This window comes from Melanerpes formicivorus, unplaced genomic scaffold (assembly GCF_026170545.1).
Source record: "Melanerpes formicivorus ecotype bairdi unplaced genomic scaffold, bMelFor1.0.p_v2 SCAF_38, whole genome shotgun sequence".
In the NCBI taxonomy this organism is placed as follows: Eukaryota; Metazoa; Chordata; class Aves; order Piciformes; family Picidae; genus Melanerpes; species Melanerpes formicivorus.
The window spans coordinates 1990301-2017158 of NW_027142390.1; the positions used below are offsets into that span (position 1 = coordinate 1990301).

The 26858-nt window shown below is 39.0% G+C and overlaps 1 protein-coding gene across 9 annotated transcripts in view; it reads right to left on the reverse strand.

Moving 5' to 3' along the window:
• The window catches only part of CACNA1D (calcium voltage-gated channel subunit alpha1 D), a 184241-nt gene that overhangs the window by 112974 nt on the left and 44409 nt on the right, over positions 1-26858 (reverse strand). For all 9 annotated transcript variants that reach the window (XM_068157789.1, XM_068157796.1, XM_068157794.1 and 6 more), the window contains exons 4-6: positions 6352-6491; positions 2168-2310; positions 620-772 (exon numbers count right to left, since the gene is read on the reverse strand). In XM_068157789.1, the coding sequence (XP_068013890.1) occupies positions 620-772; positions 2168-2310; positions 6352-6491 (436 nt within the window). The remainder of the gene's footprint in view (positions 1-619; positions 773-2167; positions 2311-6351; positions 6492-26858) is intronic.

Consider the following 26858-nt stretch of genomic DNA (forward strand, 5'->3'; position numbering starts at 1 on the left):
AACACATGGACCACCAAAAAACTCAGGTCTAGACTAATTCCTACATATAGTCTGCTCCGTTACTTAGCTGACAGAAACATCCCTTTAGCCATCAGACAGCTCATTTATCTTGCTTTACTCTTTCAAAACTCTCACATAAGAAACACTTTCATCATTTCCCCTGGATGGAGGAACACTATTTCCTTTCTCTGTTCATTTCAGAACTGCATTTCTTACCATACTGCCATAATCTCAAAGGAGAGACACTGCCAGATTGTGAACTCAGGTAAGTATATCTTCCCTGGAACAGGGCTGGCTAGCTTTTCAGTAATCAGAGATGAGAAAGACTACTGAGTTGTGGATAGCCATTCTTACTCTTTTCACTATTCACATTGCACTTACACATTTCAGAAATCAAAACCTAATGGCATCATGTTGCAGTTCCAACCTGGCTTGCATTTTTGTTGCTGGTTGGGTTTTTCTTTTAATTTAACGTACCTTTCCTAAGATTAAGAGCCACTGGGAAAACTGGGGCTAGAGCAGTGTTAGTGCTTTAGCCCCTGTTCCATTTCAATCTGAAATCCCAGACTCAAAAGCAAACAGAATTAATGTCTTATTTCAGTCAAGTTTCATGACTTACCTGAATCAATTAGAAAACAAGATTTGTGCATTTTTCCAATAAAAAGTTCCAATCCTATAATAGCATAGATTATGATTACAAACAATACCAAAAGGGCAATATGGAGGAGGGGGACCATGGCTTTTATAATGGAGTTCAAGACAACTTGTAAACCTAAAAGGAGAAAAAGAAGATACAAAACATGAACCAGACCTCTATCTCACCACCCTAGCAGTTCTTCTATTATTACACATTATTAGAAATTAATGATAGAGGCATGCAGAGAAAATCACTTTAAAAACCTCTACTGCCTAGAGCCACAAAATGGTCCTGAATCCTAAAATGCTTCAAAAGAATTGAAAATGTAATGTCAAATGGTTTCCTCTGTTAATAAAGGTTATGTCACAGAAATCAATGCTTGTGAAGTGTCACAAGAACTTATGGATTTTTAGAAAGAAAGGGCATGCAGTCAGTGTGTGGCTGGAGGTCATTTTATATGACCTTTAAAAAGTTTTGCCCCGTGACTGAAACTCTCTGGCAAGTCCTGAGAAAAATGTACACTCAGCCAATTGCAAAACTTTATTTTCGGTCTAGAGAGAGAAACAGAGAAGTATTAATGGGGAAAACATCTTTTTGACTCTGACCAAAGTTATTTTTCATTATTTATTCCTCATCACTTTCAGAGCAGCTTCATTTTTCTTTTCTTAATGGAATACTTAGCCAAATTTTGGGTTTACTGAAAGACAAATTCCAGACTAATAAAGCTGCCACAGTACCAATGAGAACAAAATGAGCCTCATTTTCATTTTAGTAGACCTCTGGTTCTGACATTTCATAAAACTGCTTCTTCCATAACTGAATTTCTTTTGCTACATACATCCATCATCATGAGCATTTCCATGTGACAGACAGCATTAGGATTATTCTTTCAAACGTCTTGGAAAGAGCTGAATTGTAATCCATGAACCTCTTATTCCACCCAAATAGCTTCAGTAATTAATAACATATTACAAGCTAACAGGAGAGATCATCAGAAAATTCAATTGCTTTCCTTAAATAATATTGTTCTACTTTCTACATTTCCTAATTTATCTGTTAGCTCTACTGGGCTAAACAGAAGGCATTCATGTGCATTGGAGGGGGCAGGAAACACAGAATGTGTAATGTGCTTTGGCATACACTAACCAACATATCAGCTATTTTAGGGCCACCTACACTTTCAGATCTGCAGGGTTTGGGAATTAAAAAAATAAAGTCTGAATTTTCTTTTCTGGCATACTTGCATTTTAGGATGCAATTTACTTTCATAAAAGCCTTCTGAAAAGGAAGTGTATTCCCCTGTCTAGTTATTGAACTGTGTAAGAGGATCATACACTGAATAAATTCATAACCCTTTGCTGAGCTCCAAAGCGGGTATCATTCATCTTGAAACTCACTTTATACACACAGCCAGATAACAAAATAGTCAACTTTATATTATCTCATTTCTGTTAATGTTCTGGAACAAGGAATTTAAATCAGATCAGTTATCAGATTCATTCCAATGGAATTAAATAGAAAAGAGCTTACTGGGCACTCCTGATACAAGCCGGAGAGGTCGCAATACACGAAAGGCTCTTAGGGCTTTGACATCAAAGCCACCAGGTTTGCCACCCGAGTGGCTGCCACCTTCTGCTTCTTTGGTTAATTGTTCCAATATTACACTAAATAATCTAGAAAATGAGGTGAAATGGGTAAGGTCATCACCATCCATTTACCACGCAATCAAAGATATTAGGAAATTACATGAAATGCAGATAACTTTGAAAAGCTGTTCAGCTGTCAGAATGAGAGGTGTATTTACACATTAAATCATGACAGGAAGAGTTATGAAGTGCAAGAGTTTCTAATCCCTCCAGAGAGCAATGATCACACAGTATCCAATAAATTAGCATTCTGCCTGTATACACAATCTGCTATTTTTAAATAAGTGAAGCTACTTTGCCACTTCTTCCTTCAAGCATTTTGGCTGTAAGGTTTGAAGAATTAGCCTTCTCTCTAGAACATGACACAGAGAATCACTAGAAACCATCTGCTTTAATTTTGCTAGAATATATGAAGTCCAAGTGACATTGCAGTTCAATATTCTAAATACAGTCAGCAAAAACGGAATATATTAAATATCCAACATTTAATAAAGATTAATTTCTTACACATCACTGAGGGCAAAAATATTCCCAGATGACTTTATGACATTGTATTCCTTCTCTGCAGAAATGAGCTAGTCATTCATTAGGACAGTTTGGAAGAGAAGCTTTATTTTTCTTTCCTACTTCTAGCAGTAATTCAGAAGTTTTCACAGCTCTGTCAGGCTGGACAGTTGCTAGAAAAATTATGTAGTATGTAATAGGTTGCCCATACTAAAATATTGAAGATGCTGTTCTCCCCCAATAAACAACTGACATGTATCAGTCAATACCCTTCTCTGCTCTGCTTCATTCTCCTCCATCCACAAAGACTCCAGACCTTAGAATGAACACCAGCAATCTACTACATACTGCTATAACCACAGAAATCCAGGCATTTAATATTCCAGGTCCTGATTCAGACCTGTAATTTAATAGCAACATAATTCTAAGAAAATGAGCCACCTCCATGGTTTCAGAGTGACTATTCATGCTCTAAAGGCAGATATGATTAAACAGACTTCTGAATCGAGTCCATAATTAAGAGAAGCTGCTTTCAGCCTGTCAGCTCACACATCATTCAGAAAATTAAAGGGCTACAAGTACAAGTAGGTGCTACAAAAGCTTCCTCTACCAGGACCTTAATTCTTTCACAAAAATCAATGGTAATTAAGTGGCATAGCATGCAGGCAAATAGTAGACTGCTCTGAAAGTAATTCATACCCTGACTGGCTTCAGAGAGAGGCAACAAAGACAAAAGAAAACATCACATTCACAGCTATGTCTACATCTCTGTCATTTTATATCTAACCTACACAGCCATTAAGACATAAAACTATTGATCTCCTTCATTAAAATTGACATTTGTTTTCCTGTACAGTTTACCAAAGTTTAAATGTCAAAATTGATGTTGTGGAGGAAAAAGTCTCAATACACGCTTCCCTTTTGCTAGGAGTGATTTATGCCTTTGGACTGCTACAAGTTCCTGCTGAGAAAGCACATGAGGCTAATTTAATCTAACACATTCAATATAGAACATCATGGCAGCACCTACAAAGCTGTTAAAACACCTAATGAAATTTCACAACGAAACCAGGCAAATAGAATCAGGTCCAGAAGTGACTCCATATTCACCTTGGATTATATATGAAAAATCAATTTTTCACTGGGCTTTAAAGTATTAATTAAATAAATGGGCTTATGCCTGCTTACTTGCTGGGGTGGGCTGTGTTTGTCTCAAAGAAAATGAAAAACAAAAACATTGCTCCAAGTTTTGTCAGCACCTAACATTTTAAGGAAGGCCCACTTTCTCTTCCTGGTAGAGTGATGATCACCTACACAGTAGTTTATATTCCAGAACTTTCGCGTTTGAGCTAAGTTTTACATCTTAGTGTAGTATTTCAGGTATTTGATGGGATGTACTCCTTTTTCTCCCTATTTTCCATGGATTCAGTTTGTGCATCTGACCTAACTAAATTTAGCCTCCAATACTGAGTGTTTTATGAGTTAATGGAAAATTTTTTATCATGTATTTAGGACACAGCCAAAGATAGAGGTCATGTTAATTAGACTGCTCCAGGGTTATTGTAACTTCCTGGTCGCTTGACAAAATGGAAGAGGTCTTACTCAAGTGACTGCCTGGCAAGAGAATAGAACTGGTATGTGTGATAGACTCCACACCTGCCCACCAAGTTTCCCCTTCAGGCACAGAGGCCAATCTGTTGAGAATGACCTGACCTGATGAAGGATCTATTTATACGCAGATTTTAGTCCTGCACCAAAAGGGCCCAAATGCCAAGCAACCAAACACAATCTTCCCAGTAACATTTAGTGACTCAGAGTCAAATAGTTATGAATCAGGCACTCATACATTCAATTTGATCATGTTTTACTACAAATTACCTGACTTTGCTTTCCTTTTTCCCCCTTAATGCAATGATATGAGTTAAGAGCAGTATAGAAACTGACTTTTTGGTCTTTCCAATAACAGGCAACCCTTGATAGAGTTTGAACTTAAAAATTGAACTGGACTTGCACACTGTATACCAAGGTGCTCTTTGTAAGCCAATCACAACATACAAAGTCATATATGGATTATGTTCTCCATGTTCTATACAACCAGTACTTTCAGTAAGCACAATTTACAGCACTGGAAATCTCCTTTATTTCAACATAATCTCCACACTATTTAAGGAATTGGAGAATATGGGCCGCAAGATTAACTCCCTATATAGCTGAAGGTAGCATCTTCCAATGAACTATCATTGACATGAAGTTGCTGCCAGAAAACATCATTTATCCTAAGTAGGTGCATAAAGTACATGCAGGGTCATAGAATAGAATCATAGAATCAATAAGGTAGGAAAAGACCTCAAAGATCATCAAGTCCAACCTGTCACCCAAGACCTCATGACTACTGAACCATGGCACCAAGTGCCACGTCCAATCCCCTCTTGAACACCTCCAGGGCTGGGGAGGACTCCACCATCTCCCTGGGCAGCACATTCCAATGGCTAACGACTCCCTCTGTGAAGAACTTTCTCCTCACCTCGAGCCTAAACCTCCCCTGGCACAGCTTGAGACTGTGTCCTCTTCTTCCGGTGCTGGTTGCCTGGGAGAAGAGACCAACCTCTGCCTGTCTACAACCTCCCTTCAGGTAGTTGTAGAGAGCAATAAGGTCTCCCCTGAGCCTCCTCTTCTCCAGGCGAAACAACCCCAGCTCCTTCAGCCTCTCCATTCACCACCACTCTCTGGGCTCGGCCCTCCAGCCAGTTCCTAACCCAGCACAGAGTGCTCCTGTCCAAGCCATGGGCCGACAGCTTCGCCAGGAGTTTGCTGTGGGGAGCGGTGTCAAAGGCCTTGCTGAAGTCCAGATAGACTACATCCACAGCCTTTCCCACACCCACCAGGCTGCTCCACTCTCTTCTATAACCTGCACACAGCCAAAGCAGTCCCTCCTCTGAGGAGCAGAACAAACTCTCCAGGGTTTCCTGGTACAGCAAGGCACACAGGGCAAAAGGGAGTTTTTAGCATACGTTCTCACCCAGGCAGGTCAAACATATCTGGACCCTGATGTGCAGTATCCCAAAGGAAAGCCCAATTTTTCTCCAATTTTGGGAAGGTCCAAGGAATTACTCTGTGAACTCTGTCTCCCCTGACTACTCTCCACCTCAAAACACAAAGGCACTCCCAGAAGTCTTTGTAGAACAGGTGAAATACACATAGCTGCAGTAATAGAATAAATTAATAGATAATGTACAGATCTAAGATCAACATTTATCATATGGAAGACATCAGGAGCTCACCTTGGAAGAATCAGATGGCAAACATTCTGCAAGACAACAGTGAAGAAAAATTTTTGGCACTACTCAAAATTCCCTGGGAACTTTTACTGTAAAGTTGGATGTGCAACACATCCTGCAGCCACAGGTACTGCTGAACACTTCTAGAACTTACTTTGGGTTTTTTAAGTCATACCAGTTCTTTTAAGGAACAGAAACCAAACACACAGTGTTACTCATAGCCAAACAGACCTGGATCTGTACAGCAGGCTTTCGAACTTTGTGTAATGAAGGATAAGTTACTTACCCTACTACTACTATTACAAAATCCAATAAATTCCATCCGTTTCTAACGTATGCATTGGGGTGTAATAATAATCCATATGCTATAATCTTCAAAAATGTTTCAACTGTAAAAATTATCAGGAAGGCATATTCTACTTTTTCCTGTAAAAGACAAAAAAAACAAAGTACAATGAGACCACATAATACAACAGCTCTTCCGCTAGTTAGAGCTTGCAGTAAGTGGCAAGCTTTGTTGATCAGGACTATGGAGATGCAACACTTCACAGCAGTTTACGTTACAGACTAATTGCACAGCACTTAATGATAGCTCTACTGACAAGGTTATAATTACCTAATTGCATGAGATTTTCCTGTTTTCACATTCTGTCAAAGAAAAAGGTTTTGGTTTTGCAAACATGGAAGTATACCGTACCTTCACTTAAGCAACTGGTCCCATTAAGGCCAATGGGATTCTTTGCATTCATTACAACAGAAAATGCTGTAAGAACAGGGCCCTGAAGATATCCTTAAAAGGTATGCAGTGTTGTACTTGCTTTTACTATGCATTATAACAACTCTTCTTTAACTGGATCCACAGGGTTCTACCTAATATGGGAGTCTGAGGCAGTATTATCCCATATGAAGGAGATTCAAAAAGTGATAAGGCATCTAACAGAGTCTTCATTGAATTTTACAGTGCTGCAACTTCATCTTGACATGGTGAAACCCTGGAATGGGTTGTCCAGGGAGGTGGTCGAGGCCCCGTCCCTGGGGGTGTTTAAGACCAGGCTGGATGAGGCTCTGGCCAGCCTGATCTAGTGTGGGGTGTCCCTGCCCATGGCAGGGGGGTTGGAACTAAATGATCCTTGTGGTCCCTTCCAACCCTGAATGATACTATGATACTATGTTCACATTGACTTACTCTTTCTCCCACACCATCAGGACTACTTTCAATCACTCTAATATGCTTGAAGACATTTAAAATCAGTATATCATCACCTTATATTATAGAAGCTCCAACTTATGTGTAGGAAAGCAGAAAGTATCTACGGAAGGTTTCAGGAGAAGAAAGAACAACAGGCCACTGATACTGGACTTATGGTTGGTTTTTTTTTAATGCTTTTATTAAACATCACTAGTGTCTTCACTTTACCAAAATTCTCACTTGAACCAAAGCTGTACATTGAGTCTCGTCTCTTAGCTGGTTGGCTAACAGCTTCTGTGCCTGCTTCTTTCTACAGTAACAGCATATTACATCTGGATAAGTTGTGAAAGTCAGTGACATGAAAACAAATCCATTCACACACTCATCCTTTTTACCTTTGGAAATTACAGTTTCACCACTTTGTGTAAAACTTTGCTCAGTTATTGGTTAATATGCAAACATTACAGCCAAGAATACAAGACAGAATGATTCATTTTTTTTAACCTGAGCACATGACATTGCTCACTGAGCACACCAATGCTAATTACATGGGTTGTAACTGCTCAGTGAGGATTACAATCCTCTACTGTCACATACTCAAACACAGTACAGGCATTACACCTGAAACTACCTATCTGCTATTTGTTACACAGCTTGTCATTATCACATACAAACAAAACCCAAGCCTTAACCATCTGCAATTTAAACAAAGATGTCTACATTCTCATGTGCAAAGACTTTAATTTGTGAAGCCATATTTCTGTGGAGGCCACTGAGAGCTTGTTATAAAATGTGATATATCCATTTTTAAATCTGACACTGGTGACTGAATAAATGTAGAGACTTATCAAAAAACTACATAGTCCACTCCAGATCTTCATCTCCAACAAGTAGCATCCTGGGATCACTATGAGAGTTAAGGCTTTCTCCTTGTGCAAAGCAAGAATTCCTGGATCTCATCAGCTGCTCAGCTCAGTCCTGTGCTCCCATCTTTGCCCTCTGCTTTGAGTACACTTCATAAACACTGCAGAGCTTCACCCAAGACAGGTTCTCCCCAGCTGTATTATATTTAGTGTGAAATCTTCCAGCCTACTGGAACTGATGGACATTCTTCTTCCCCTCATACTTCCAAGAGTCCTTTCAAAATTGTTCCTGTCACTTAGCTGTTAATTTAGCATGAATAGACTGGAACAATTACGGCATAAAAAGAGTAGAGTGGCCTCACAGAAGAAATGTGAATGATTTGTGCACCACAAGCCATCAGATTTCTTTGGCTAGAGAGCACCACAGAGATTACAATAATATAAATTATCAACATTCCTGAGAAACATACTGCAGAAATGCTTAAATTCAAGCAAATCCTACCACAAACACATTTCACAATAACAGCTATTTCTGTCTCCCTACACATAACTAAGTCTGCAGCTTGACTACACAAAGATAAACAAGGTAAGACAGCATGAGGAAGACAAAAATATTATGGTTGGCAATTTGCTATGGACAAAATATATACTGAAATTATAGTAGTAAAAGAGAAGGCAAGACAAAAGACATTGGAGATTTCATATATGCCAAACAGCTTCTTTATATAGAGGACACAAGATTGGATGGGATCTTCTGGGACAAGATGACATCTTGGGTTATTACATCCAGTGTCCTATTACTAGTTCTAGTCCCAGTATAACATGCTTAGTGGCCATTTTAACGTGACAGTTCAAATCAAACAACTCTTCCTTATCACTTACCACACATCTTTAAAAATAATGGTCTTTTTCCTGACAATTTTACTTCATTTTTATGTTAACATGACTGCTTATTTCCTAAAGAGTACTGCAAACATTCTTTTTAGACAATATGGGATGTGGTGTGCTTGAGGTCAGCATGTGTCACTTAGCCAATGGACCACAAGATAGATTGACAGTTGAACCAACAGAAGCCACGTAAATCCCAGCGTTGAAAACGCAAGGCTCTGCACCTCATGTTAAATACACCCACGCCAGTGAGAGGTGGAAAGGACTTGGAAGTTATTGTGGACACCAAATTCAATATGTGCTCGTTGTAAATCAGAAAAAAAATCCATATTGGGCTGTACTATAAACAGCCTGGTGAGCAGATAGAGGGAAATTACTATCCACCTCTACTCAGAACTGTGAGGCTGCAACACTACGGGAGTTTTGCACCTCAATTCAGAAAGTGTTGAGAAGTGTAGACTCCAGTGAAGGAAAGATTCCTCTGCAGCATGGAAGATCTTCTCTATCAAAAAGGATTCTAAGAGAAGGTCTACAAGTAGACTATAACTACTTGAAGAGGAGTTTAAAAGAATACAAAGCCAAACATGAAGTAGCAGCACATGGTAAAATAAAAGGAAACAGCCACAGGCTGCAGGTTTGGAGGCTCAAAAGGATGTCATAAGCAGCTTCATTACCAGAACATAGTGTGAAATGGGAACACACAACTTCAAAGGAGGGAGTTTTGAAGATGCAGCTAGGCAAAGGTACAGCTGACCTTACCTAGTGATGGTGACAGTCCTGCTAGGAAACCTTCAGAGGTCTCTCCCAGTTAAGAGTTCTGCAATCTCAGTTTCTCTGATCCAATTCTGATAATTCTCACACAATTGAGGGCATGCAGAACTACACACATCCACTAGGTACTCAACATGTAGAAGCCCTGCATTCTACATAACATAAGACACTGAGGGAGTTTTTCTTCTTTTCTGTAGAGGAATGGAAACGTTTCCTTCCACCCTCATTTCCTGTTGTAAAACATATTTATGCCTGGCTCCACAATCTGCCCCTAGAAACACACATTCATAGTACATACAAGACAGAATCAGGGATGATGCTATTAACAGAGTCAATGACAAAGAGAAAGATGCTTTGTAACAACAGCCACTGAGCAATGCAAGAGCCCCAATTTCTTGAAAACCCGGAGAGAAAAGGATCATAGTTCTACACATCTACAACCAAAGAGGCCTATTATTTTCCAGGGTTCCATTCTTCCTCTCTACCTTCTTTCCTTCCCTTCTTTTTCTTTCATGCTCTTACACGTTCTATTTTTTCCTAAGTCATAACTTGTGTCTTCCACAGAGGCCAGATGAATAATTTGGCCCAGCAGTTAACAATATTAAAAGTACAGGCTGTACTTTCTTTACAGACTGTTTGTTTTGTTTTGTTTTCAAATAAGTAGGCAGCCAGCAGATGTTCTAACATGAACTGAAAATTTAACAACCTGTTCACCCTCAGGAAGGTACTGCCAGTCCCTTCTCACTTCCACAGCTTCTTCCCAGTCGCTGTGGACATCAATTTTTGCCTCTGCAGTTGAGACACATCGGTAGGCCACATGTCACCTAGCACATCCAGAGCTTAGGCAAACATTGCTCAAGAGCAAATAAAGCTTAATCCATCATAGCATTTTCAGTATTATTGAAAGAGCTGCAGAGGTAGAATATGTGAAAACTAAACCTAATGCAGTACAAGACAATTAAAAACTACCAACTGAAGTCTGCAGTTCTAACAGTCTATGACATACATTATCTGCTTTCTTGTCTCTATACTGGAGACAACTATTCCTGCACATCTTATCTTTGTTCAAATTAGTTGAGACCTTTAAGTGGATATTTCACTAAGAATGAAAGAAGGAACACTAAGAAAGATGACAAATAAAACCTAAGGAAATACATAAAACTGACTGCCTGAAACTCAAAATCTATTCTAAAAGGAGCAGTACAATTTTGACTCTACGAAAGTGCCCAGATCCAACTGGAAATGGCACATAATTTCCAATACCTATCACTGCAATCACAAAAGTAGCAAAGAAAAAATTGACAGCCATAAAGCTAAACAAGAAATGAAGAATGAATGTATGTCTGTGTTAATAAGGATCTAATTCCACGGCTGCATAGATTAACAGTCGCTTGTTCACTGACTTGCAGAGCTAGGTCATCTCTCTCCACAGGCAGCTGATTCCTGCAAAGCTGTCTAACACTTCTGCTAATGTTGTTCAAAATCCCCAAGTCTCAGCAACCTTTTTTTTCTGAATATGTGATGCAACAACAGAACAGGAAAGATACACTGCCCTTCTGCCAGAGACCAACGAGCTCCACTTGTATATTGACCATGGGGAGAAAACAGAGGCCACCCTTATCTACTGAGTTTCAGTGAAGCCATTAGAACTTCATTTTTCTCAGGGGAAAAAAAAAGAATCATTTACTTTCTTATTTTATGTAGATCAGCTTAGTAGAAACCCTGTTGCTCAGGAAGAATCTTTTTTGATTTTCCATCCTAGCCAGATGGTGTACATTAGTCATCATTTATTATCTTCACATTTTCAAAATCTCTGAAAGAAATATGCAAAGCTACTGCTGCGTGTGTAATGTGATGCACCACAACCCCACATTTAACTTAAGATCTCTCACAAATTAATTGTTTCAAACTGAAAAGTTATTAATTTGCAAAACTTTCATCTCTTATGCTGCTGCAATTAAGTCCTCTCATATAAATTTCTACTTCCTGGGCAACAGAGATCAGAAATATTTCTTAACTGAGGAAATATTTTTGCATCCTGAGTAAGGTACGTGCAAGGTATCAGAGCAAAAACTGCTTAGCAGATAAAATGTTTCCATTTAAGTGAAGCACCCAAACTGATCAACTTCCTACAGTTTAGGCATACACAAAACCACACACTTTTACATTCCTCATTTAAGGACTAATAACCAATCATGTGCTATCAAATATGATGTGTGACTGATGCCTTGACACCACACAAAGCCATTTATCCCTTTGACAAATGACTATTCTTCCAACTCTGCCACTGGGAATACACATGATTTTTAAGACAGAGAAGTAATCACATTTTGAATTTCAAAACATTAATTTTTCAGTTCATAAACTTGCATTGCCCTGAAAATAATTTGTGAGCCTGCACCACAGTAAAGAAAATGAAATTAAGCCTACTGACTCATGTGATTGGAAAACGCTGTAGTAGCTTCCCAATACAAAAAATGAAATACATATGAAATCCATATACCTGGAAAAAAGAAAACAGCACTAAAGCTTTACTTTGTTTCTGCTTTTGAAGCTGATGAAATCATTTGCTTGATTAGACATGAACATTATTATCCCTTTAGACATGATTATCCCTTTATTAGAATAATTCCTCATTCAAATATTCAGTGATAACTATTAGGTTAACCATGTTCTGGTTTAAGAGTTTGTGATCAATCTAATACAATTATGTTGACTCTTCCTGATCAGTCTCGATTCATCTGAGGGGATACAACTATTGCTGTCGACTATGTCAGATGTCTGCATTAGTGCTCTGGCAAGTGCAGCTTTGCTTTTTGACAGAGAAGCTCTGCAGCAAGGTTAGCAGATTATAACTATATACCCACAACTACATTAATTCAATGCTGACATGGACCTGCAGACATTCTTTCTGTACTTCAAGTGCACATGGTATTCCATATGCACAGGACCATTTAATGTTTCACCAGCAATGTCCCTTGGCCTTAATTGCATCCAGGACACCTTCATCCCTCTCTCTTGGGCTACAAAGACTGGGACAGACCTCAGAATTCCTGAGGGCTAGGATTCCAGTGTGGAAAAGGAGACAGCTTGTGTACACACTGTATTTTTGAGAACCATTTAACTGATCATATGGATCCAGCTTTTGGTGACTAAATTACTTCTATGTTTCTGGTTGAGTAGTAGCATTCCTCCTTAAATAGTAACTGCTAAAGAATTCTATCAAAAAGGCACCCCATGACACCCCTTTAGGAAGGTATGGACCAAGAGCTGAGTAGCTTTTTCCACAAATCAGATGAGATTAGGGAAAAAAGTACTGGTGTGGCTCCGTGACTTTCATATGCTAAATTACCCTATGATTTATACATTGAGAAGCCTACTCTGGGAAACTTTGAGACTCCATTTCTGTGGTGGGAGTCCAAGCACGTTCTGGAATTTACAAAATTAACTACTATGAAGAGTGTAAGAAATGTAGCTTTCGTTGTGAAAATCTGGAATAAATAAATCAGAGATGAATACATTAGCTCACATACAGAATCCAGGGCAACTCTGGGCAGGAATTTGGCATTAGGCCCAGAAACATCTCCAGTCTTCTGAGGCTCTTTATAGGACATCATCGTACTACTGCAGATCTAGAAGCTTTGTCAGTTAGCACTGGTACATCTGATAGGAAGGATGATGCTTAAGTCATTACCAAGTGCAAACTCCATATCCAGGAGCAGAACTAAGTAGGTGCAACATAAATATTCTTAAAAGAGTTTTATATAAAACTGAAAGGGATTTCACATTCCTACTACCACTGCCAAGCAACATATCTGACTTGCAGAATTTTCACTGTTTCCAAAGCGAACACAAAAAAACTTTTCATTTGAGCTATGAATTCACAATCACTTAGTGTAACCCCAATTAGCAACAGTTCCACCCACCAGATCTCAAGTAGGCATTTATGCTTGCAAGAAAAGAATGTGCAATAGGATCTCAAACACTGAGCACAAGAGAACAGAACCTATGTGCAAGCTATATGCCAGTGTAATTAAGTGTAGTTCATATTAAGCACATAGAAGTTTCTTACAGTCCCTTCCTTATTTATGTAGCCTGAAGTAGCAGTTGAGTAACTTTTATGACTGAAATACTGTTCCAACCTTCTAAGAATCAGTTTCCATGACCACAGTTGAGTCTTCTGTAGCAAGATGGGCTACAGAATTAAAGCATTACTTAAAAAAACCAACCAACCAACCAAAAACAAAACACTAAAAGAAACACCAGCAAAACAACAAAGGTTGTGCACAACAATATATTCATAAGTGCTCTGTCACTGTTTCAAGCTGACTTCCATTGTCACTGTAAGCGAGTTCAAGTGTAACACCACCTGCTTTTTCTCTACCTGTAAAACTGCTCCTCAGATGATGCAAAATGCCACAGTCTCTGTGACTTTCTCTGAGAGAGAGCCCCTAAAGCATACTTACAAATTGTGGCTTTGAAAGTAATTACATGAAATGTGAGTCCTTAATTCCATTTGGAAAAATTGGGCTTTTTCCTCTAGAGAACTAGAGAGTCTACTACTTCCACTTAGGCAGAACAGTGCTACTATTTTATCAGCCACAAAGCACTCAAAGTTTTTTCACCTGCACAGAATTTCAAAAACATGGTTTACTGAGGATGCTGATGTGTAGTCAGCCACGTTTTTCCAGCTTTCATTATCACAGAATGGTAGGGGCTGGAAGGCACCACTGGAGATCATGAAGCCAAACCTGCCTGCCAAAGCAGGCTGACCTAGGGCACACATCCTGTACTTCAATACTTGTGACACAGAAACATCAATTATCAGGAATTCCCCAAAAGTTAATTTCATCTCTTGTGCACTCCATGTAAATGTGCTCACCAATTCATATCAGATATTTCTATGCTTTAATTTTTATGTATACAACAGAACTTGACAATTCTACTAAGGACCCTCAGCCTACCTCCCTCACATGGACAGTCTACCCAGATGTTCACATTTTGTTGAGGAGAGAGGAAGCGTTGTTAGGTGGCACATAAAGCCAAACACTCACATTCCATGTATTACAAGTAACACCTGTCAGGCACCATTAGCACATTTAAACAAGGACTTAAAAACACAAATGGCAGAAAAGAAATCAAATGGCACTGCTAGGAAACCTTCAGAGGTCTCTCCCAGTTAAGAGTTCTGCAATTTCTGTTTTTCTGATCCAATTCTGATAATTCTCACACAATTGAGGGCAAGCAGAACTACAGACATCCACTAGGTACTCAACATGTAGAAGCCCTGCATTCTACATGACATAGGACACTGGGGGAGTTTTCCTTCTTTTCTGTAGAGGAATGGAAATGTTTCCTTCCACCCTCATTTCCTGTTTTAAAACATATTTATGCCTGGCTCCAGAATCTGCCACTAGAAACACACATTCATAGTACATACAAGAAACAATCAGGGATGATGCTATTAACAGAGTCAATGACACAAGAGAAAGATGCTTTGTAACAACAGCCACTGAGCAATGCAAGAGCCCCAATTTCTTGAAAACATAAAGCCAAACACTCACGTTCTATGTATTACAAGTAACACCAGTCAGGCATCATTAACACATTTAAACAAGGACTTAAAAACACAAATGGCAGAAAAGAAATCAAATGGCACTGGGTGTGAAGCTTCTCTTCAGGTTAATGTCATGAAACACTGTCAGTTCTTCAAAATACGTAAAATTACTTGATAGCACACATCACCTCCAGAAGCAGGAGAATGCTCACCTAAGGTGAGCATCCTAAGGTATTAACTCATTCCACTTTGGCCACACGGGCAGGATATAAGGACTGTCCACAACATGCCTTTTTAAGTAGACCGATTCTGAGTCATCTATGTTATCTCCAAGGCACTAAACCTACTGCTTGCAACAATGGGGATACTGAGGTTAGCCCCTAAATCATCTTTGCTGAAGGAACAATGGAAAAAGAAGAATCTTCCTCATTTTTAGGGATGTCACTACCTAAGTAAGCACACTTCACAAGCTAAACAGCTGAATTTAAAATGCTACTAGACTGTTTCAGGGATTTGAAGAAAGAGCTAAAATGTTATGCTTACTAAAACTTAAAATTGAATCTTAACAACAAAAATACAAGCCTTTGGACCTCAATGGCCTAGAGTTTGTCGCCACAGGGACCTAAGTTTACAGTGTATATTGGTTTTTAAAATAGCTATTCAAACATTTACAAGTATTTTCCCAATCCACTACTACAACATCTAATGGCCAGTTAAAATAATGGAAACACTAAGACTTCAAAATTAGTCCTTAACATAGCATGAAGACTAAAAGGAATTCACCCTACACAGTCCCAATCCAGAATAATTTTGAAACAAGCAGGCACTATTCATTTTGTTCTCCTTTGCTGACAATTTTACACTCAGTTTTCTTGGGCAATTCCACAACACCAACCCCATGAGTTTGAAAAGGTGGTCTTCATCTTTGCAGAAAAGGCCAAGACCCTGCAAAGCAAAGTCCTCCAAGGGCTTTAATCAGAACTATGTCTCCTGCTTAGTGTTGTTTCTAACGTATGCTTTGCCAAAGGCCTTGTTTTACTCTTATTTCAATGGAATACTTAGCACAGCGTGAAATAGATGACATCTCCTCTGTAGCAAAAGTGAAAGGTTGACTTTTGCCCTCGGCATCTTTTATTTTCTATGAAAGCTTAGAGGTAGAAACTGAAGCATAATAATTGAGCCTTGAAGGGAAAAGTAGTGACATTATAACAACCACTTCTGTCAAGTGATAAATATCCTGTGTTGCAATATATTTAATTTGTACAAATAAATTGACAGTGTTAATAAACAGTAAAGAGAGTAATACCGTACCAAAGGGGACATGCTGGTAGCCACTAAACCTCAGTTAGCATTATCCCAAGTAAAGGTGCAGGTTACTATAGGGCAAAAAAAATTGGATAATTCATATTTTTCAACTAAATAAAACCCAGCACTTACATATATTATACATGGCATAGTTAAAAAGGTGGTTTTCATATTCTCCAGTGCTCAAGGCATAAGCCTCAAAGTGCCAGTGGAAATAACAAATGATGTAATAGAAGTGTGTAAAACCTGAGGCAATAATACGTCGCAGGCAGAATCCAATGGCTTGGCTCAGCTGACACACACATTTGCACTCAAAAGTTTTGCCTTTTTTTCCTTTGGTTAAAGCTATCAAAGCAGCAGTCTCCTAGTGAGGTGTGTCAGAACCAATGTAGCTGAATGTAGTTCACTGTAATTGAAAGTAATTCAAGCTGTCACATTTACTGTAATGAGAGGTCACATCTCGAGGGCCATAAATGCTGTTCACATTAATCGTAACTGACACCTACCTCCTCCTTCAGGGAGATTCAGCCATACTACATGGCTTAGCTCACATCCCTTTTTAAGCATCTGAACTTCTTCATGTTTGGGGGTTTATTTGTTGTTTTGGGGTCTTCTTTAAACGGGAAATAGGCAAAAATAGCAGCCACAAATTCTGCCTTGTATATTGTGACAGAGTCATCTCACAGGGAAGTATATAACAATGGCAGTCACACTGATCTCCCCAGATCCTACAGATTATTAACATTTATGACCTAAAATCTGCCTATTCCAGAAGCAGAACCAGTCCTTAAATTCTTTACACACATATAGGCCACATTTCAAAGCAGTAATGAAGAATGCAACACGATACATAACAACCAACTGGTCTGCATGCATTTGTTTTGCACTAGTACTTAAATATTTTATGATTTAGGAACCATAAGGTCACACAAAAAACAAAGTCTTTATTCTGGAACGTTAAAAATCTGTACTAGCCATAGCAGGGAGTGAACCTTTATTCTCAAGATGATCATCTATTTTAAACCTGACATTTCAGCTATGGTAGCATTTCCTTTGTCAAACATTAGCTAGTCATTTTGGTTTTTCACAGCATATCAGACTGAACTTTTGGGGTTTTTTGCCTTGACAGAGCTACACACGTGAAGGAGGCTCCTCAAAGCCCTGAGTGCATGTGCTCTCCACCTATAATTAACACAGCTTACAGAAAATGACAAACTTTTAATTTGCATGCTTAGTTTACCCTGGAAATGTACTTAAAATATGAAAGATGTCAAAGAAGAAGTGGCATACGAGAAACACACTGGAGAGAGTATGTGACTCTCGACCTTAATTTCTTATTTTTGGGGGTTTGCTTTGTTTTCCAAAGGATATTTATGCAAAGGCAACATCACAGAACGTTAGGGGCTGGAAGGGACCTCGAGAGAGCATTTAGTCCAAACCCCCCTGCCAGAGCAGGATCACCTATACCAGGTCTCACAGGAACTCATCCAGGCAGATCTTGGATATCACCAGAAAGGGAGACTGAACAACCCCCCTGGGCAGCCTGTTCCAGTGTTCTCTCACCCTCACAGTGAAATAATTCTTCCTCCTGTTTCCATGGAGCCTCCTATGCCTCAGCTTCCCCCCATTGTCCTTGTCCTGTCATTGGGCATCGCCGAGAAGAGCCTGGCTCCATCCTCTTGGCACTCAACCTTTACGTATTTATAAACATTAATAAGGTCACCTCTCAGTCTCCTTTACTCCCTTACTCCTTTACATTTTGTTTATTCACAGCAGCAAATGATATTACTTAAGACACAAAGGTTCACTTACGACTCTCAGAACTGAGTACTACACCATCAAAGAAAATCAAAACCAGGAACAAAGACAACTCTACAATAGATTACAATTATTTGTTTTAAGGCAGGTTAGGCTTAAAGATGAAATTATTTAAAATGGAACACAGCCTCACATGAAAACCTGTTGCTTAATTCCCCTCTAGCATAAAATCAGTACTAAGATCACTGATACCATGTTTCTTCCTTGACTAATCTTCGCTATTGTTCCATTTCCAGCATCACTCAAACCTTTTCAGAAATCACTCTAGGTTTTGCTTCAAAACAGGCATGCCCTTCCCATTTAATATTCCCAAACTATTTCATCATAGTTGTCCTATGCCAGTATCTATGATACTCTGGACTGTTTTTGTTGTACCAAACATTCAACCAACCAGAATGAAAACAGGACACATTTACTGCATCCTACTGGCATCAGTTTCTTTCTCTCCATTAAACATTTTGGCACTTCTGACCAAGTGCCTCACCTCATCTATTCCTAATTTCACAGGTTATCACTGAGCTATTCTTCATTTCCAATGTACTACCTCTTAGGAAAGTAGCTCAAACATCATAGTGAAATTAGATATTTAAAAATTAAGTATTCTCATTGCCATTAATCCCTCATCATTACAAGAACTCTAATTAAACATCTATCTGCCTAAAGAGCTACTTTTGTCTCACAAATACCACCTACCATAAAAATATAAGCCAGAAAGTAAAAATACATTGATGTACCAAAAGGTACACTACTGTTCAGTCCTACGAGAGTCTGGCTGTTTGAAGCAGCTGAGCTACTTGTCCAAGGATTCCCAGTGCATTTCAGTAATCCATTGGTCATTGATTTCCAAGTGTTTGGTGAAAAGAAGCAGCAGCACCAATGCACTGTTCTGAACAAACTGGCTGGCTCATCAGATACTCTAAAGCTTTTACACAATAATTTGGGGAAAAAAAATAATTTTTATATATCTATGCAGTCTGGCACTTTATTAGGTTTGGGAGTAGATCAAGTGACAGGTTATTAATAGGTCAGTAAATTCAGATTTGCATCTTTTCCCTATTTTATTTCTTGATTCTTTGCTGCACTCTTTTCCAGCAAAGTAGACAACATTTGGATAAGTGAAAGACCCAGTCCTGCAAAAATTAATGTCCTGTTCACTCCTCCTGGAGTCTGTTCCCATGTCTCACTCCACTGGTGTTTAGAAAGCTCTTCTAATCTCTAATGTAACCTTACTCACAGCTAGCTGATACCCCTGTTCTTGCTCCAACACTACCCTTTGGCTGAAGCAGCTTTTCTCTCCCCCTTATGTTCTTCCAGTGAGATTCTCTCTCATTCTAGCTGAAAAATGTCATGGTGTTACAGTTCCCCCTTACGAAATAAGTTTTCTTTATGCAGTTATCCTATTAGCCTTCCTCTGCACCTATTTACTTGAATTGATCCAAAAGAAGATGATAAATTCACCCTCTGTCAGAAAGCAATTTCCACAGCGTGACAAAGTATGCACATAAATCTGTTATGTAATTCAGCAAGATGCATTTCGGCACATGTCTCTCTTTCAGCAGATCTCTCTCTCCCCCCTATCTTCAGATGTTTAGGTTAGGGTCAAAAATGTCACCACGAACTCCACCAAGGAGTCAACACTATTTTTTCCCATCGCAGTTAATCAAGATTTCTTACACTAGTTTTCCCAGTGCCCCAGGTTCCCATTTCAGCAAGGCACCATGACTATCCATCCTTTCCACAGCAACACACAGATTTTTGTAACATTTCACATATGGGGAGTCCTTTGTGGGGGGATCCTGAAAATGTATCTCCATTTTCTTAAATAGAAAAAATGCTATTCTGGCTTGTTTGCATAAATTTGTCTTTTTTCACGTTGCATAAGCCTTGATGATGCCTGCACTGCTGTGTCTTTAGCATGGCTATACAGTTCAACATGCTTTCTTAAGTCAAAAGGAGCAGGACTGAACAGAGAATTTGGAAAGCATCCAGTAATACTTTGTTGTAGTAATGTTTTCTTTGGATGAAGGATGTTGGACCAATGCAAAGCCTTTTTACTGTTCTTGCAAAATATGGTTAGATTAGGTCTGCAGGCTATATGCTTGTCATTTAGATTCAGTGACAGCAGTAAGAAGGGCAAGGAAGTTAGCCAGGCAATCCCACACTCAGTAAAAAAATAGTTCCTATCAAAAGGAAGAATTCTTTTTATCCATTTGCAGCCTTCCAGACGTGTGGTTATCAGGGACTATGCTCTGTAGCTGTTGATTTCCATATGTTTTCTATAGTATATACTGCCACAGTCACTCCTAAGTGATTCTGCTTTTGGCAGGTGGGGCTGGGCTTGATCTCTGTAGGTGTCTTCCAACCTCTAACATTCTGTGATTCACAGTGTTATCACTTGTTCCTTGCCTGTTTCTCCAATGATTGTGTCCTTAGTATTCACTCACTTTCCCAAAAGATAACAAAACCATTACAGGCAGTACCATTCTGATACTACTTAGCCAAGCTGAAGGAAAATAACTTGAAAATTAGACTCCAGATTATTGCAATGCTTATCCTAACAGCCAAGCATTCTGAAGTACTGATGTTTCATGCCTCAGTTAGGTTTTGGTGCACAGCATAATAAAAGGCAGTAGAGCTATGTTATCAAATAAGATTAAATTGCAGGGCATATTTTAATTTCTGAGAAATTTTTCATGGAGATGTCATCCATTCTCCTCTCCAGAAAAGCACAAAAGGTCTAAAGAAAAGGCCAAGATTACTCAGTTTAGCTGCTGGCTGATCCAGGGGATTTTACAGAGCAGAACCTCCAGCTGCTGGCTGTGTAGAACGCTGCCTCCTCGGAGGACCTGTGACACTGCACATCAGGTGAACCCTGAAGTCAGTCAGCAAAATATGGCTACAGTGACAGGTCAATGACATTCCTTTGATAATCTGAAGACAGAAACAGATATCAAGCTTCTTTACCTCCTAAGCTTCCCTCCACCTCTAAGTTTCAAATTCCACAAACATCCAGTGCAAAATATGTTTGCAAAAGAAAGAAAAAACCAATCCCCCACATTTGCTAATATTGATTGCATCTTTCTGTCTCTCCCATCACTACATTTCCTCTAAGCTAGAGGAAAATAGTTTGCTTTCAACCTTGTGTGTTATTACTATAGATTGCCTCTCACAGAAGACATTTTACTTCTAAACTCCTGCAAAATTTTGATCATATTTGTTCAATTACATTAACTGCATCATAAGTAGTTAATGCACACATCCTGTAAACTTGATTGCATCAAGGACAGATGCATGGAGATGTAGTTATCCTTTTAATATATCTATTGTACCTACAGTGCTAAGAGCAAAGTGACAGACAGACAGACTAGTGTCAACTGAATCTGAGTACTAATAGCCTTAAAGTTGTAGCTGGAAGATAGCAGCTCAGGTTAGTAACCTGCAATCTGTAAAAAGAAATCACTGACACTACAGCCAAAGCTAGTGAGCTTTCAATTTATTCCATGCATTCTGTAATTACACCTCTGACTGTAGCATATACCAGCTAGACTTAGTACTTTGACACCACCATAAAACCTAGTATTGTCTGGCTAATAAATCAGTCAGACAAATTACAGTATTCTGCCTGTCCAGGGTCTCTTCCAGCAGCATATGCAGAAGTCAGCATACACTCTCCCTCTGCCACTAGCATGTGTGGCAGTGATGAAACCAGGCACTACTAACTGAAACCAGGAATCTGGCCCAACACCACTCTGCTGGAGTTCAGGCAGCTGAAAGACTGCTAAGGACAATTTTACATACCTCTAACTTTCTTTAATATTGATTGATAGTTTAGATAAATATACTAATTATAGTCTGTAAGGTACAGCCTATATATTACACACTATTTATATACACACAGACTGTATATTTTAATATAGTCTGTATATATGGAATACCTAAACTATTGATACAGCAGAGAATGGAAAGTGCAACACTTCAGGTGTTGTAATTCAAGTGACTCTTTGTAGTAGAATTGTTCCAAGATGTCAGAAAGTGAGATTTCAGATGAACCCCCTGAGTTTGGGCTTATTCCCAAGTACACCTAAAGCACAGCACAAGGATAAAGTATTCTTCTGCCCTTCAAAAACAAAGTAGGTCAGCATGACCTGGTCACACTTCCTGACATGCTTACGCTGGCCAAGTATTGCAGACTGTAAGGGGGAAAATTTAAATATACATCCAGCAGAAGCTTTTCCATAAGTTTGCTATACTGTTACATATAGAGCCAGAGGCAGCAAGCAGAGGTGAGAAACAAAACGTGAATTCACAGCTTTTAACTGTTTATCAGGAGGAGACTTGACAGGGTGCTTGGTTGCATGGTTTAGTTGGTTGGGTGACAGGTTGGACACAATGATCTTGAACGTCTCTTCCAACCTGGTTTATTTTATTCTATATTTAAATTACCTCTGCCTCAATCCTAATCTAGAGATCATCTTCATCCCACACCAATAGAATGCAGAAGCAATTTTATTTTTAAAAGAAACATTAATTTTCTTCATGTTTGCTTCTTACTATATTGAATATCTTTGCTCTTCAAAAGCAAAACTCCAAGATGCCACCTCACAGGACACACAACCTTACATATGCTGTTAATATGAAAAGTACATCATTGACACACTTTTCATGAAGATTTGCATTAAGGTTTGTTTTCCAGCAGGAAAAATGAGATAAAGGCAAAAAAATAGCAGAAAATCTTCTGTGTTTCTAGGATGAAAACAATACAGAAAGTTCATATAAGAAAAGATTAACAGAGGACTGAAACTTTAAAACATAGCTGAAGAGTAGGTTATAACAGGATGTAAATTCTTTCACCTTTAAATAATGTATTTAAAAATCAGTTCAGATGTATCTGTTAAAAACAGATCCTTTGAATGTTCTTCTGTAGCCTACAGTATAACCAAAGTCATGGCAAATCCTACCATCTATCTCCAAGTAACATAGAGGTGGACAATCTGTTCTTGCAAAACCAGCAAACACACTAACATCCTCTAACGTGATCCTTGACTGAACTGTGGATGATAGCATTAGTAAGATTTACTAACCAGAACAGACCATCACCACATTTAGCGATTTGATTTAGCTGTACAAAGGCTCAGCTTGTCACAACTTGAAGTCAATATTCAGTACAAGACTCAGTCATACTCTCTAATGTAAAAGAAGGTTCATACATACACTTGCAGAATAAAATAACTGTGTAAGAACAGAAATGGTTTCCAATTTTCTGTTCCACCAAGTGCCAAAACAGAAGAATACAAGGAAAGAGGTTAATCTTTTCAGTGTGCTGCAGGAAATCTGCCCTGAGTTACAAATTGTATGGCAATGATCTTGAAATCCTTGCATAGCACCTACTTGGAAAACAACAGTAGATCATTTTTTTGAAGTTTAGGTCAAGTTCCTCAGAATCCTTTCTAATATCTGTCTTCCATCACTTGCCTGACCAGACCAAGTTTGAAATAGATAACAGTACCTACAGTACTTGAGGCTCACAATGAAGCATCTGACAACGTTCATGGAGACAGTCTGGATAGTGTCTTTTTGTAGATAAAGAAGTTCAGTTTGTTGCAAGCAATAAATTGACTTTCCCTAAAGAATTCAGATGGTTAGATACCAATTTGATGAATGCTGTACCAGCCTTATGTGGAAGGTGCAAGCAAGCAGTTGTTGTACTCACCAGTTATGAAAGAAATCAGATTCTTTTAACATTTAATTTGCAAGAGGATATTTATTAAAGTGACATCACACCTACACATGACAAATATTCTACTGGGCTAGTATGCTTGCATGCTCAATTTACCAGAAAGTGCATCAAAAGCAATCATGAAGTCATGGCCAGCCAGTAAAAATGTATTTCAATACTCTGCATTCCTGAACTGCACAACAACCTTCTTAATGTTCTGTACAATGGATGGCAAAAAAATCCAAACAAAGCCAAACAAAAAAAAACCCACCACTGTTGAACTGGTATCCTTTTCCCTCAAAAATGTCCTCATTTCCTGACTACCTTAAAGTGTTGCAAGTTCCTAAATATTGTACACCCTGCAGTTAGTTCCTGTCTAGTTTTTACAGTACTTGGAGTCACTTGACAACTGGACATAATATTTGTACTTCTAGTGCTGAAAGCAGCCATGGTAAGGTACTTTTAAATCAAACTGCCAAAACCAGTATCAATTCCAAATGAAAACCCAGTAGCCTACATCACTTAAACACACAAAGAAAACAAAACACAGAAATGTTCTTTAAAATACTATGTCTCACAGAATTGTTTTGATGATAGTATTGGAGGATACTTTCACAAACACCTCACATCATTTCATGCAACACTCAGACAGCCACAGTTGGAATGTCTGATTGCACAAGTCCCAGTGCTCTGCTAAAGCATGCTCTTCCCTCGAAATTCTGCTCAGAGAATTTAAAACTAAGACAAGTCTGGAGAGTGATGTTGCAAATTTGAAGCCTAACCATATCAGTTCACCCAGTAGTAAAACTCCGGATTCACGTCGGACATGGCCCGCGATCATCTATCTCATCAATTACTTATGGGGTGTAAGATGGAGTCTATAGAAGCTTTTTACAGATACAGTAAGCCATATGATCCCTAAAACAGAAAAGACCCAGCAGGCCAAAGAGACAATACCCACACTGCATGACACACCCATGAGAAGCTTATCTACTGAAACAAATATTTAGCCAACTTCAAACAGCTACATGAATTGACAGAAGTTCCAAATGCTTCATCATGTGCATATGGCATCTCTTGCTTAGTACTTTCAGCCTCTAGACCAGACTGTATTTTACTGGAATTTCATAGTTCATTATGTATTAGTTCTGCATGCAATGAAGCACCTGTGGATTTACATCCAGCCTGCTGCAGGGAAAGAAAAGACAAACTATTTTTCCAGAAGCAGTAGAGGATTAAGCCAAGAGGTTGTCTCTTTATCCTGTCACTGTTTTCAAAGGCAATGCCATTTCAGCTAATGGGGAACAACTACAAGGCACATGTTGATCCAGTTCATTAAAACACAAACAACTCTTAAAAAAAGATATGGGTAGGAGCCATTGTAACACAAATTCATTCACCAATCTGTCTCACAACATGGAGTTACACCAGCACAATCAGAGCAGCAGAGAAATGCACTGGAGGATGATGGCAATGCTCAAGCAAGCATTTAGAAAGATAAAAAGTCCACATGAAAAAAACAAACAAAATTAGACAGCCAACCATAACTGTAGACATATCTAAGCATGCAAATTGTTGAAGTAGTATCACAGAATCACAAAACGTTAAGAGGTTGGAAGGGACCTCCAGCAATCAAGTCCAACCCCCCCTGAGAAAGCAGGATCACCTAGGGTAGTCCACACAGGAATGCATCCAGGCAGGTTTTGGAAGTCTCTTGAAAAGGAGACTCCACAACCCCACATCAGGCAGCCTCTTCCAGTCTCTGGCATCCTCACTGTAAAGAAGTTTCTCCTCATGTTGAGGTGAAACCTTCTATATTCAAGTTTGTGTTCATTGTTCATTGTGTTCATAGGGAGGAAGAACCTCCCTACACCTGCTAGACATGCTTTTCTTCATGCCCCCCAAGATACAATTTGCCCTCTTGGCCACAAGGGCACATTACTGTCAAGAACTGGCTCCTTCAGCACAAGGAGAGAAGAAGAAAGTAAAGTAAGCTTGACACCAGATATCACCTTACAAGAATTTAAAGATGAGCTCACAGAAGTTACCAGTAACAGTGATAAAGCTACAAAACTAGTCACAAATCATTGTTATTTGATGTCTCATACAACAGAAGCTTAGACTGGTTATGCCTCGGGCCAGCCTGAAACAATGACTACTACAACAACCCAGGAAAATGTGGTGTTGGTTTGGTTGTTTGGTTTTGTTTAGGGGGGGGGTGGGGGTTGTTGGAGCTTTTTGTTTGTTTGTTTGGGAAGAGAGGGGGGGTTTGTTGTTTTTAATCAGACTTGACTTTACAGCTACAAAAAAAACACAAGAGAATGATTCAGCTCAGTGAATAAAAGCTTCTCCCTTCCTTCGGGCCAAAAAGCAGTGACCTTCAATCAACCTACAGGAACTAAATTAATCTATGAGGAAAGAAGTATCCTTTAGTAAGTTTAGTAAATCCATTTTGCCCTCAAAGCATACCTCTGACCTTCTCTGCCCTTTCTTGTAAACTTGTCAGAAGAAAACCACAACACATGAAACTCTGTTCAAGTACTGAAAGTGAACAGCCAAGCATTGTGTCTTTCACTAGAGAGCCGGGAGAGGTGGGTCAAACACCCTAGCAGGTCTCCAAGCAAAAACCTTGTGTACAATTCCAAACCCAAAATTTCCTCCTTCCCTCTCTGAACAAGATGCCAGT